A 14,513-nucleotide genomic window follows, 5' to 3' on the forward strand; every position below is an offset into this window, starting at 1 on the left:
TGGTTTTGGTGTGCTCTTGTTGACCTTGCGCGTTTATTTTTGTATATTTTATGGCTACGTGTTTGTTCCCTGTACCTGGGAATTGGATGCCGTTTGTAGATCAGCTTTAAAGGTTCAAATATCTCGTCGGAGCTGGTACGTACATACATCCTATTTTATATGTAGAGATAACTAAATCTACAAAAAAAAAAAAAATTAAAAATAGATGTGCAAAGAATTCGCAATGGTTTTTTTTTTTTTGACTATTAGAGAATACTTGCGACTATAACATATGTAAAATTTAGCCGGGATGTCCGCGGATGTATGTAACTTTTTTGTCCCTAAATTTAAAAATATAGAGAAAAAATACCTTTTCTTCTTAATAACGGAATGTTAGATATATTGAAAATACTCTAATTGCGAAAGAATTACTACTAAAAAATTTGACTTACCTTCGAGCTTAGAATGCATCAAAAAAATTATATAAAAGTGTTCACTTAAAAGAAATATGAAGCTTAATATGCAACAAGAATTTTGCAAATTAATCAATGCATTTTACGGCCACTCCTGCTTTCTTACTTCAATTACTCAATATATATGAGCAAAAATATCAAAAAAAAGCAAAAATCCCGTTATTTTGTTTGTTTTCTTTCATTTCTCATTACACTTTTCATGGAACAAGAACTATGTTTTTGTCCAGCTAGCTTGTTCTACACGAAACACTGTGGCGATGGCCAGCAAATTAATTGAATTGAAAACTATGTAAAGGAATGAAACTAAAACGTTTTATATTAAGTGTACTTGGCACTCACTTAATTCAGGCGTACCGAGAGATATTAGGGGGACTCATTAAAGCATTTAAATTTATAAGTTGTAAAATTATATCCATTTACACAAACTGTTATATAAACGCACCTAGTAATGTTTTTGATGTATTATTTTCAAACGAAATTGTGATTATTACACAAATTAAAAAATGCCAAGATCAAGTGAAAAATCAAAACTTAAACGGCTTTAAGAAGATATTCTTGTAAATGACTTGCTGATGTTGCAGATTTCTGATGAAATGTCTGCAAGGTTACATTCCTTTAAATTTAGCGCGTTTACACGATGAAATGGGCGCGTAAATTTGTACAAATTGTGTAAATGATTTTTCATATAAAATTTGACAGTTCACTTACGCATTATATAAATGTATACGTTTACACACTTTATACACTAGCATAAAGCACTAACAATTTTGTTTTGTTTCATTTATGATTTACTTATTTTTCCACATAGTTCGGCAACACCAGAACACTAATTTTTGAACCGTTCCTTACTAAAAACTAGCTGTGCTATACATTTTATTTCATTGCAGTCAATAACGTAATGCTGGAACTAAGAGCTTTTTGAGCAAAACAAACAACGTTTGGTTCGTGAAAGACATAGACTCCTAGAAACGTGAAAATATAATAACATGAAGTACACTTAATTTTTGTGTGTTCAGTTTGAATTAAAGCAAAGTCTTCAAAATGTTTGGTAAAATTTTATATAGGAAACCATGGAAACATCCCAAAATTTTATATTTATAACAAATACGACACTCTTATGAATCGCCGAATTGTTTGTATACCAATAAAATAAAACAAAATGTTTGTCCTTTTTTTTGAGACTTGTTCCTTTTTTCTACGAATTTTGATCCCAAACGAAAATATGGTGTGGCAACCGTGATTTTTAACTAAATGTCCACCGGAAGGGCTTTATGGTGGGCATCATAATAGGGTGTATATTCTCGCACGGTGCGTGGTAGCACGGAGAATATATGTATATATATCGAAAAAGGAATGAAAAGTCAAATATTTGTATAAGTAATAATGACAATAATTATTTGTATTAATTTAGTACAATATTTTACTTTTGGTATGTGGCGTGACAGCAGCAGCGACTTTCTTCCTCCGTGGTTGAAACAGAACAGCAAACAAGAAAATGATCTCCGTTGTGTCGGACCGGAGATCGTGCGGGGGTTTTCCAATGGATATTTGTTATCCGATGGAAAACTCAGTTACCCGTGTTATGCTGCTTATATGTGTGACTGACAATATGAGGTTGTATGCATGCGTGTTAGCAATACATGACAGTTTATTTATGTAAATACATATGTGCAACTAAATGAATTATGCATTGGAGTGGCCGTGTAAAATAGATATAAATATTTAGGTTCTGACCTAAACATGCCTGCCCCCTTGCGGTAAGCAACATCTGTGGGAGGAATTCCATGCTTCAGCTGTCACGCACAGTAGTACTTAAAAACTAGATTTAATTTTTTGTTTATTTTGAACAAATATATGTTGGCTGATCGCGCCCGTACTTGATCGATAATAGAGGCCGCTGTAGGAAGAAAAGAAGCAACATAATAAGCTGAAAACAAGAACGGGTTACAATTCAACGCCCTTTATTAGTATAAACTTCGCTTGGATTTCGAGTTTTTCGTAGCCTGGACGAAGAGGACATGTCTCCGTTCCAGATTTCGACGATTGTAAAATTATTTTCCATCTGGACAAAGAGGCCAAGTCACCGTTCCGGATTTTAACTTTATGAGATTTAAGGTTATATCCAGACGGAAAGGACAGGTCTCCGTGCCAGAGTGGTTTTATTTTGTTATTTTTGGTTTTAATTTTATAAAATGTTTTATTTTAAAATTAATATTGGTTGGGTGGAGAACGCTTCAATAATTTTCAGTTAGTTCGTCAAATTATATTGACCCTCTAACATGCCTATATGTGGCTGGCAACTCCACTTTCTGTGCTAAGGCCGAAAACTTGTAATTTGGACTACGACCGAAAAATTTGTTATTTCGAATATGATCGAAAGTTCGTGCGTATTTTTATTTTGTGACTACTTTTGTCACAAGATTCCTGCCACCCAAGAAAAGTTTCGCATTTCAGGCTAGTTTTTGTAGTATTCGACAAAATGTAGAATACTTTTAAATGCAACCCTTATGCTCTTACTGCATTCCTTTTGTACTAATTCATGTAACTATCTTACATACATACAAAGAGGTACATGCTATTATACTTTGTAATCATTTTATTTATTCCCACTTCATTAAACACTATTGAATTGTACGGTCGTCTTTTCTTTACACGGAACTGCGCGTAAGTCTCACAAGGGTTTTGGGCCCAGGCGCGCGAGTGAAGTTGAAATAAATATTTTTATAAACGTTTTAAAGTACGCGTTACAAATTTTGAAATAAATTAATATACCAAAGAAATTCCTACAAACTCCATCGTGTAAAAATGAGTGCGTTTTACAGCCAAGTTGAAAAGCTAGACGGTGAAAATTATACAACATGGGCTGTGCAAATGAAAAGTCTTTTAATTACACAAGACTACTGGCATGTTATAATACAGCCTTGTGATTCTGGTGCTGCAGCTGATGTAAAAACGAAATGGCAAATTGCTGACCAGAAGGCATTAGCGTTAATCACCTTAAGTGTAAAGGCTTCGGAGCTCCTACATTTGGAAAAGTGCAACACCGCAACAGCAGCATGGGATTTGCTCAAGAATTTGTATAATGCCGACGGACCAGCACGCAAGGTGAATCTCTTCAAAAGATTGGTCAAGTTCAAGTTCAACATGACAGAGAAATTTTCCATGCAGCTAAATGAATACTCGTCAATAGTGGACAACTTAAACGAAATTGGGGTAACTGTACCGGAAGATTTGTTAAGTATATTATTGCTATGCAGTCTACCAGAAGAATTGGAAAGTTTTGTTGTAGCAATAGAGAGTAGAGACGAGCTGCCGAAAATTCAAAATTTGAAGGTAAAGATATTAGAAGAAGAGCAATGTCAAGGTGAAAAACATGAAGGCAATGAAAAGGTATTTGGTGTAAAGAAGCAATTGAAAGACGAAGAACGGTCGACAAAAGGTAATTGGAGCAAGAACAACGATGCTGATTATTCCAGTAGTAGTGACTGCAAGAAAGGCAACAACAACAATTACAAGCGCAACGGGAGTAACGTTAGATGTTTCAGTTGCGGTAAGAGAGGGCATGTAAAAGCTAAATGCAGATTAGACAGCAAGCAACCAGCAGTCATGAGTGCATTTTATGCGAACAACGAAAACAAAAATAATTCGTGAATATTGGACAGTGGAGCATCCTCTCACATGTGCAAAAAAACAATCTCTTTCACTCAATTAAAAGCTACTCACAAAATATCATAATAGCATCAGGTGATATCGTGCAAGCAACAGGTATTGGTGTCATTCTATTACGCTCAAAATACACGTCAATCGAACTACGCAACGTTTTGTATGTACCGAAGTTAAAATGAAACTTTTTGTCGGTGGGCAAAATAATAAGCAACAAAAACTCGGTATATTTTTCCAAAAACAATGCAATATTAAAAGATAACAAAGGCAGTACTATTTTAAAAGCATATTTAAGCAACGGGCTTTTTGTTGTAGAACTAAATGCAAATAAAAGTTATGAAAGCGTAAATACCGTAGCATCTGCTAATAATGATTTGTTAAAATGTCATCAGCGGTTAGGCCATTTAAATAAAGCAGACATAAATTTGTTGCAGAATAAATGTATGGCTAGAAGGCTTGATATTAATAAATGTATTGATTTTGATTGCGAGACGTGTGCGTTATGTAAAATAACCAAAAAGCCTTTTCCACGGTATGCAAATGTGCGAACATCAAATGTTTTAAAAGTCGTTCACAGCGACATTTGTGGGCCAATGCGTACACAGTCTTAGGGCGGTTCTAAATATTTTATTACGTTCGTGGATGATTTTTCAAGGTATATAGAAATACGATTTCTACGACAAAAGTCAGACGCATTTAAATATTTTAAAGAGTTTGTGCTAAGAGCGGAAAAGCAAACAGGTCGAAAGTTGAAATGTATACGCACAGATAATGGCAAAGAATACGTAAACGCGAGTTTTGAAGAATTTTGTAGCAAAAATGGGATTGTACATGAGACCACAGTGGCATACACGCCTGAGCAAAACGGAATTTCTGAAAGGGTCAACAGAACTATTGTCGAAATGACAAGATGCATGCTGTCTTCTTCGAAGCTTCCGCATAGTTTGTGGACCGAAGCGGTAAATACAGCTGCATATATCCGAAATCGATGTCCGTCTAAAGTTTTAGATGACAAAATACCTTATGAGCGTTGGCGTGGCATAAAACCCAATATTAAGCATCTTAAAGTGTTTGGTTGTAAAGCCGTTGTGCTTAGAAAGCAAGCTGGTAGATAAAAATTTGATAATAAAGGCGCAGAAGTGCGATTTGTCGGCTATGCGAGTCAAACGAAAGGTTATAGAATGTATGATGCCAGTACAAGGTCAATAATCGTAGCAAGAGATATTATATTTTTCGAGAATAGTTTGGTCAATCGCAATGATGATAGCGGTGCCGAAAGCCAAGAACACGATAGCATTATATCAGAAACAGAACAACAGTCTTGTTATTTTGATGAACCAAAACAAACAACAGATTTACCTACTAGAGAAGCAAGCAAGGAGAGTGAAGGCTTGGAAGAAAGCAGCGATGATGGTGAAATAGTTCTGGGTAAGCGTAAGCGGGGAAGGCCGCGAATATGTCGCGACGGTAAAGTAGGGAGACCGCGAAAGAAACTTGTAACTGATTTACCTGAGCTTTGCAACATGTTGTGTGAAAATCCAAAGTCCCTTAACGAAGCTTTAAGTGGAAGTGAAGCTGACGAGTGGAGAAATGCCATGCAGACGGAATATAACTCATTGCTGAAAAACGATGCGTGGACGTTAGTTGATCGACCCGTGAATAAAAACGTCATTGGTAGCAAATGGGTGTTCGCTAAGAAATATAATCCCGACGGTAATGTCGAAAAATATAAGGCAAGGCTCGTAGCTCAAGGGTGTTCGCAACAAGCTGGAGTATATTTTTATGATACGTATGCACCAGTTTCAAGATTTTCAACCGTTCGTCTAATTCTTGCGCTTGCAGCGAAGTATAAATTATATGTAAACCATATTTATGTCGTTACTGCGTATTTAAACGGGGAATTGAAGGAAGAATTATACATGAGCCAGCCGGAAGGGTTCAAAGATGAGGGACACCCTGAACGTGTATGTAAATTAAAGAAGTCGCTCTATGGACTTAAACAATCGGGGAGATATTGGAATAACAAAATTAATAACGTTTTATGTAAAATAGGATTTACGCGATGTAAATCAGACAACTGCGTTTATATTATGCGTAAAAATAATGAGATAAATATTTTGAGCGTGTATGTCGACGACATTATTTTTGCTTGCTCTACACAAACAACGATGCGTAATATTATATTGAAGCTTAATGAACAGGTACAAGCGGTAGACCGGGGACCAATTAAGTATTACCTTGGTATCGAAGTTGAGCGTTCAGGTCTTACCGGTGATATTCGTATTCATCAAAACCGATATGTAGGCGAATTGCTAAAGCGTTGGAATAAGGGCGATTGTGAAGGAGTATCAACTCCGTATTGTAGTGGAACAGTTTTAACAAAATGCAACGATACGACATGTAAGGGTTACAATATGAGTGAATATAAATCTTTGGTTGGCGCGTTAACTTATTTGGCAACTATATCGAGACCCGACATTGCTTATAGTGTGTCTAAGTTAGCACAGTTTCATAGTCACTCACACAGTGAAAATTATCAAGCTGCAAAGCGTGTGCTTAGATACCTGAGGGCCAAACCAAAAGGCATAATAACTTATAAATCAGATGCAGAAAACCTCGCTTGTTTTACGGATGCTGACTGGGCTGCAGATTCGACAGATAGGAAATCTCACAGTGGCTACGCATTATTTCTTGGTGATGGATTAATCGCATGGGAGTCTAAAAAACAGCCAATAGTGTCCCTAAGTACCATGGAATCTGAATATTTAGCAATGTGCCAGGCAGCAATCCATCGTAGCCTATTATGCGAAATGAATTTCAATGATTGTGTGGGAAATGCAACTTCTTTATTATGCGACAACCAAAGCGCACAATTTGCTGTTAAGAACCATGTAACCACAAAGCGAAGCAAACATATAGATATAAAGTACCATTATATTAGAGAGCTATATGAGAAAAATCAAATTAATATTAAATATGTTTCTTCTGCTAAAAATGCAGCTGATATATTTACAAAATACTTATCATTAGAGAAACATAACATATCATGTAAATTGTGAAATTTAGAACTCAATCTTGAGTAAAAGCATTAGGGTTGAGACGGAATATTGTAGAATACTTTTAAATGCAACCCTTATGCTCTTACTGCATTCGTTTTGTACTAATTCATGTAACTATCTTACATACATACAAAGAGGTACATGCTATACACTATTCATTTTATTTATTCTCACTTCATTAAACACTATTGAATTGTACAGTCGTCTTTTCTTTACACGGAACTGCGGGTAAGTCTCACACAAAAACTCTTGCTAAATAATTTTAATTGTAAGTCATTCTTAACTTTTCGCGTTTTCTCCTATTTCTTTTGCCATTCGTGGTTTCTTTTTCCAAAAAGATTCAGTAAAATATTCATGAAACATTTGATTTTGAATATTGATGAAAGAAAAACAATTGGTTCCTGTGATGCGCCTCGGGAACACGCATACTGACAATTGGTGTTCCTTTGTTTTGTTGATATGGCAACACCACACGGCGAAATTGAAGTGTTAAGTGAAAGAGAATGAAAGAATGACAAATGGAAGAAGAAGAATGTCATTACATAATAAACATGATGATGGTAAGTAAACAAGTTGTAAAATTGTATAATTTGTGTTAAATTAATCAATTTAATAACTTCTTGTTTTCTTTTCATTCCAGATTATGCAAATTAATATGAAGTCCTTGTGCAGTACACGTAATTACACGCCGGAGTATTGGTGCACCCCAAAAAGAATGGTTTTAGAGGTTTTGCCAATCAACGAAAAAGGTGACCATCAAAATAGAAGACATGCCAATTATGTCCCGGACTAGAGTAAGATGCATTTAAGTGTTCCTTTTTCTAGTTTTTGGGGCTAAAAAAGCCTGAAATAATCGAAAAAGCGATAAGTTGGTTTTATGCAAAGTTAATTGCAATTTCTTGCCAATAAATGCTACTTTGGACTAGGTAGGCAATGGAAAAGTAAAGTCCTCTCTCGGCGAACGAAAATCATACTCTACAAGTCACTTATCGTACCCGTCCTGCTATATGGGGCAGAAGCATGGACCATGACAACAGCAGATGAAGCGGCTTTGGGAGTGTTCGAGAGAAAAGTTCTTCGAAAGATTTATGGACCTCTACGCGTTGGCGATGGCGAGTACCGAAGAAGATTTAATGATGAGCTGTACGAGCTATACGCAGACATCAACATAGTCCAGCGAATTAAAACGCAGCGGCTGCGCTGGCTAGGCCATGTTATGCGAATGAAAGATGATGCTCCGGCCAAGAAAGTGTTTCTATCGGAACCCGCCTATGGAAGCAGAGGTAGAGGGCGGCCCCCACTCCGTTGGAAGGACCAGGTGGAAAACGATTTAAACTCCCTTGGTGTGACCAATTGGCGCCGGTTGGCGGAGCGAAGGAGCGACTGGCGCGCCTTGTTGGACGGCCATAACCGTTTAGACGGTTAAGCGCCAATTAAGTAAGTAAGTAAGTAATTGCAATTTCTTTGTGCTTTTGCTTGTCTCAAATACCTCCCAAAAATGTTGTGAGTTATTATGGGAAATAAGAGAAAGCACTTAAACTTAAAAAACATTTTATTATTGGAAAAAAGAAATGTGCTGATTACAAATATGGATTTTATTTATTTCCATTGACGTAGAAAATGAAAATCTGTATTTTTTCGTTAGCGTGTTGTAAAATTACACTACACCAATTTTTTAATGCAATGGTTAAGAACCATCGTATAAAACGCAATGCAAGGCATTATTTATACTCTTCATTGAGTAGTTTTAATGATATCGTTTGATATCTACTAATTATACACGCATGCAAATGGGTATAATATGAATTTTTTTTGCGGTTTAGATTTCTTATGTAGTTAGGCCAATTACACCAACTCGACTTAACATGATAAATTAACGTGGTAATGAATTATGTAGGTTGTGTTAACCAAAGCTTTGTCAAGTTATTGTAGTTGCACTGTTATTTGTCTGAAACAATATTAAACCCTTTTATATTTAGGAACAGATGGCTTAAAAGGATTTTTAAACGGAAGAAAAATAACCCAACTGACTAAATGAATGTATTTCCCTGCGTCTACTGAACGTTTGTACATGGTAATGTACTTGTAGTTAGTTTGGTAGTTAGTTTATGTATTTTATATATGTTTTCGCTGGGGATATAGGTTATTTTTCAGGGATTTCGTTTTTAGTTTTCATAGACTTGGTATCTACACCCTGTTGACTTTTGCTTTTTAATTTTGAAATAAAAGTTTTTATTTTGTACGCCGATATTTAGAAGTGGCATTACCTATTCTAAAGAAGTGGAATGTCCTGATTTAAGGATCGGTTTGCTCATCGGTAGATGCCTCTCCACTTGCTTCTTTGGCTGGTGGAAGTAGAACCAGTTTGGCCAAGGGCCTTGTAATTTGACCTTTTTCAGTCGTGATGTCGACAACTCGTACAAGGTCGTCTGCTCCCGAGTGGAGTTTGATCACTGTTCCAAGCCTCCATTCGTTTGGAGCTACATTGTCATCTTTCACGACGACGAAATCCCCTATTTTGATGTTTGCTTTCGGGTGTTTCCATTTAACCCGCTTTTGCATTTCTAAGAGATATTCTCTTTTCCATCTTTTGCAAAAGGTTTGATGCAAAGCTTTTAATTTATGCCACCTATTGACTATGGAGGCAGGATTCTCATTGGAATATATTTCTGGAGGAGCGGGAAGATGTCCGCCTACCAGGAAATGACCAGGGGTTAAGGGTTCTAAGTCGGTCGATTCGTTCGACGCTGGACTTAATGGTCGCGAGTTGAGGCAAGCCTCTATTCGACAAAGTAGGGTTGTGAATTCCTCAAAGGTATATTTATCCCTACCTGCCACTTTTCGAAAGTGGCTTTTGAAACTTTTTACTCCTGCTTCTCACAGACCTCCCATATGAGGAGAGGCAGTGGGCTTCCAAATGTGTGGCTTTGGTAGTAAAGCAGACAAACAGACAGACATAACCTTTCGAAATTCGACACCTCTATAACTTTTTATGTCGAATGGTCCTGGAAAATTTACCCCTGAAATAGTAAATGATCGGGAAAATGTGGTACGTTCCTTGGGAAGGTTACCCATAAGTTGGGTTTGTACACGTTTTTTATAGATTGTGCAAACCTTACAATTGTGAATAATGGATTTTATCATATTTTTAACCCTAGGAATATAGTATTGGGTCCTAATAAGCCTAAACATTACTTGATTTTCTCCATGTAAAGAGATTTCATGGATAAACTGTACTAAACGGCGAGAAAATTTGCATGTGTAAGGCAAGATTATTGGATGGCGTTCATTGTATGGCAGGTCTAGGATGCGACCACCAGTCCTTATAATGCCATACTTATCTAAGAAAAGGCCAAGAGGAAGCACTTCGCTTTTACAATCTACTAGCCTGCCTGACTTCAGATTTTTGTATTCTGTGGGATAAAACTGTTGTTGCGACATCTTAACTAAGCGTTGAGTAGCGATTTCGATTTCATCTGATGAAACCAGATACGACGTTTTATTAAAATAATCTTTTGTCTTTGGATGAGTTCTTTCGAGAAATCTCAAGACATAAGATATCACCCTTAAGGCTCTGGGTAGGTTCGAAAATCTATCCAGAATATCAAAATCCGTATTGATCGTTACTGCATGTAGGCCATTTTAAGATGTCTTCTTGTAACCAAGAAGGTCCCTGCCACCACAAGGAATTGTTGACCAGTTCATGTGCTGGGAGTCCTCTGCTAGCCGTATCAGCTGGATTTGATCCCGAATCCACATGACTCCAATTATCCTTCCGGCCTTTTCGACGATTTTCGTGATACGGTGTGCTACGAAAGTTGATCGCGAACAAGGGGGCTTTCGTATCCAAGCCAGTCAATCGTGGAATCGGTCCATAAATAGGTTTTTGCGTTCCCTAAATTGAGATTTTCTGCTAATGTTTCCACCATTTCGGCGAGTAGCACGGCTCCACATAATTCCAATCGGGGAAGGGAGATAGTTTTTACAGGAGCAACTTTAGCTTTCGCCAATAGCAAATTGATTTGAACTTGGTCGTTTGACTCGACGCGGAAGTATATTGCCGCAACATACGCTTTCTCGGATGCGTCGCAGAAACCGTGTATTTACACATTGTTGGTTGGAGAAAAGTGTGTCCAGCGCGGTATCCGAATGTTATTGATTTCATGATACTTTTCCATAAAGGTGTTCCAATGTTCCCTAGTAGTTGGTGATACGTCTTCATCCCATTTTGTACCTTGAAGCCAAATATTTTGCATGTTTATTTTGGCTACAACTACTATTGGAGCAAGCCATCGTAATGGCGATTTAGCGATTGCCGATAAGATCGCTCTTTTGGTTAAAGTGTCGCAATTTTCCATTGGTTTTGCGATGAAGTAAAACTCATCATTATGTGCATTCCACCTGATTCCTAGTGCCTTCACTGAACTTGCGTCTTCGAATTCCAGGAAATCTTTGTTAAGGAGATGTTGTTTAAGGATATCCTTTAGTATTTGGTCGGAATTCCCTGTCCATTTTCTTAGTGGAAAGCCGGCTGATTGCAATGCTTGAGATATTTGATCTCTGGTAGAAATTGCTGATTGGATGCAGTGTCCACCAGCAAGAATATCATCCACATACATGTATTTTCTTAGTATTGTGGATGCAATAGGAAAGGGGTCTTCGACGTCCTCTGCCAATTGTAAAAGTGTCCTTATTGCTAGATAAGGAGCACAGTTAACCCCGAATATCACAGTCTTTAGTTCGTAAAGAGTGATAGGGCTTTCAGAGCTAGTACGGAATACTATGCGCTGGTATTTGGTTTGGTTCGGATGTACCATAATTTGTCGGTACATTTTCTCAATATCGCGGTTGAAGACGTATTTGTATAGTCCCCAGCGAAGAATTCATCAAGTCCGCTTGTAGGGTAGGCCCCGTATAAAGAACGTCGTTCAGGCTTACCCCGTTTTCAGTCGGACTAGATGCGTTAAAAACAACGCGAACTTTCGTGGAGGTACTTTCTTCCTTGATGACGGCGTGATGAGGTAGGAAATAATAGGTCAGAGGAGTCTGGTGGCACGATGCTGTTGATCCTTGACATATGTCCGAATTCCTCGTATTCGGTCACAACTCGATTGTACTTCGTGTGCAGGGTAGGATTTTTTCCGAAGCGTGTCTCGTTCCGGAAGAACTAAGAGCAGGCTCTTTTAAGAGATGGTCCTAGAGAGATGTTTGATGGAAATTCCCGTTTAAATGGTAGTGAGACAGTATATTTTTCTGTATTATCCCTTGTGGTTGTATTTCTATACAATTCCTCGCAGTATTGTTCGTCTGGATTTAGACGTTTGTTTTTTGGGAGTTCTTCGAGCTCCCAGAAGGCGGATAGTTGTTTGTCCAATGATAAGTCACTGTAGTAAGAGACTATTCCGTTCGTTTGCTCTTGAGCATCTGCATGGCCTGTAAGAATCCAGCCGAAAACAGTTTCTTGTGCCAAAAGTGTACCAAGCACATCCTTCTGCAATCCGTTCAGAATTATTTGAGGGTAAATGTCTCCTCCGAGAATTAGATCCACTTTTGATGTTGATGAGCCATCATCATCCGAATGCTTTGCATGCGCTTCTGTCTTTTGTTGAATTTTTTGTATATGTAGGAGCGTATTGTGTCGAGAATGACCAGTGCTGCAGTTGTGTAGTTTATGCTCATTTGTGTGACACATTTTACAATTAAATTTCTTGACGCTTGTTTGGAAGCTGCCAACCTTTTTTTGTTGGGGTTCAGAAGTTGGTTTTATAATATGAGGCTTACAACTTTTTGAAGTCTTATTGCCTCTATGGCCAGACACGTTTTCTAACGCAAGAAATCGGGTAGAAAGAAATTTATTCATGTCCTCCCATTTAGCTATCTCTGTCTTGTTCCCCAAAGACTGTTCCCAAAGCGAGAGGCTGTTTTCGGGCAATTTTTCAGCACATAGGTATACAAAGAGGGCGTCCCACAGATCTATTTTATGAACTTTTAATGATGTCATACAATTATGCAATTTTAATTGTAAATCCTTATTGATTTACCACAATCAGACTCTATGGGCTTTGTGCCGAAGACGGTGTCGAGTTGAGCCTTCACTAAACTAGGCTTATTTTCCTACCTTTCAGTTAAACTCTTCCAGGCAATATCAAAACCTTCATTAGTAATAGGTGCATTGCTTACAATATCGTTGCCCTCCCTTTGAGTTTTTTGATGAAGATGGAATAATTTCTCAATTGGGGCAAGGTCCTTGTTCGATATGTAAATGGCCGTGAACATATCCGCAATGTTTGCCACGACAAATAGTCACCCTTAAACACAGCTGTATCGCACGGAGGAAGACGTATATGGTGTGTTCGGGTGATTGGAGCTTCAGGCTCCTTGGTGCCTTTGGATAACTTGTCAGACAACTTACCCATTGCAGTCAAGCATCGTACATACGATTGGTATGACAGTTTATATTTCTTTTTAATTGAAGAAAGTTCTTTTGCTTGCAGCCCATGAGTTGAGGAGGTAGCTTCTTCATATGCAGCCCTTAGCTTTTCCCACATAATTTTAAATTCACCCTGCTGAATACTGAGGGAGATTATGGAGTGGTCAGCTGTGGATTGATCGTTGAAATCCGTTTCGAATTCCAAGATCGCTTCTGCTTTTTGTATGAAGGATTCCATTTTTGTATATGAATATAATACAGAAATTAAGGCAATTTAATGTGTACATTAAATTTAATTAGCAAAAAAAAATAAAAAGATATATTACCCAGCAACACAAATTAATTAACACCGTAATAAATGAGAAAAAATTTTCTAATATGAACTTATATTTGTTTCAGTGTAAATAAAATATGTACGAAGGTTCACCACCCAAATTTGACAGGAATAAATGAATTGTTTGTATTTATATGTATTTCAACAAAATAACTAGACTTCGTAGTGATTGTGATAAATATATCGCTATTCTATCGATTTTATGAGCAAAATCAAAGCAAATATGCAAGAGTAAAAATAAGGGAAAGTGTAAGATAAAATAAGAAAAAATTCAACAGTTACAAGTACCAGTGAATTTTTTGTTGGGTACTTATGCACATAAAATAGTGTGTTTTTGTTATTGTTGAAAATTAACAAAACTGAAGTATCCAAATGGAAGTATGGTTATGTGAAACAGAAAATAGTGCAGTATTAAAAGAAAATTTTCTTGAAAAAAACTGCACTATGTTACCTTACACGTCAGCTATGCCTTACCGCGGGTGGGGGATATAGCTGATAGACAAAAGGTCGTATGAACACAATTCACTCTAAACAAAATTATTTGTCACGGTGCAAGTACCAGTGAATTTTTTGTT

At 37.2% G+C, this 14,513-nt stretch overlaps 1 protein-coding gene across 2 annotated transcripts in view; it reads left to right on the top strand.

Moving 5' to 3' along the window:
* The window catches only part of LOC137239429 (proton-associated sugar transporter A-like), a 672,302-nt gene that overhangs the window by 577,356 nt on the left and 80,433 nt on the right, over positions 1–14,513 (top strand). The window contains exon 3 of one of the 2 annotated variants that reach the window (XM_067764741.1): positions 1,340–1,401. The exons of the other annotated variant lie outside the window; for it this stretch is intronic. Coding sequence (XP_067620842.1) covers positions 1,340–1,374 — 35 coding nt within the window. The 3' untranslated portion in view covers positions 1,375–1,401. Of the gene's footprint in view, positions 1–1,339; positions 1,402–14,513 lie in introns of those variants that run through there. 2 annotated transcript variants of the gene reach the window in all.

Source organism: Eurosta solidaginis, chromosome 1 (assembly GCF_040869045.1).
Source record: "Eurosta solidaginis isolate ZX-2024a chromosome 1, ASM4086904v1, whole genome shotgun sequence".
Taxonomy (NCBI): Eukaryota; Metazoa; Arthropoda; class Insecta; order Diptera; family Tephritidae; genus Eurosta; species Eurosta solidaginis.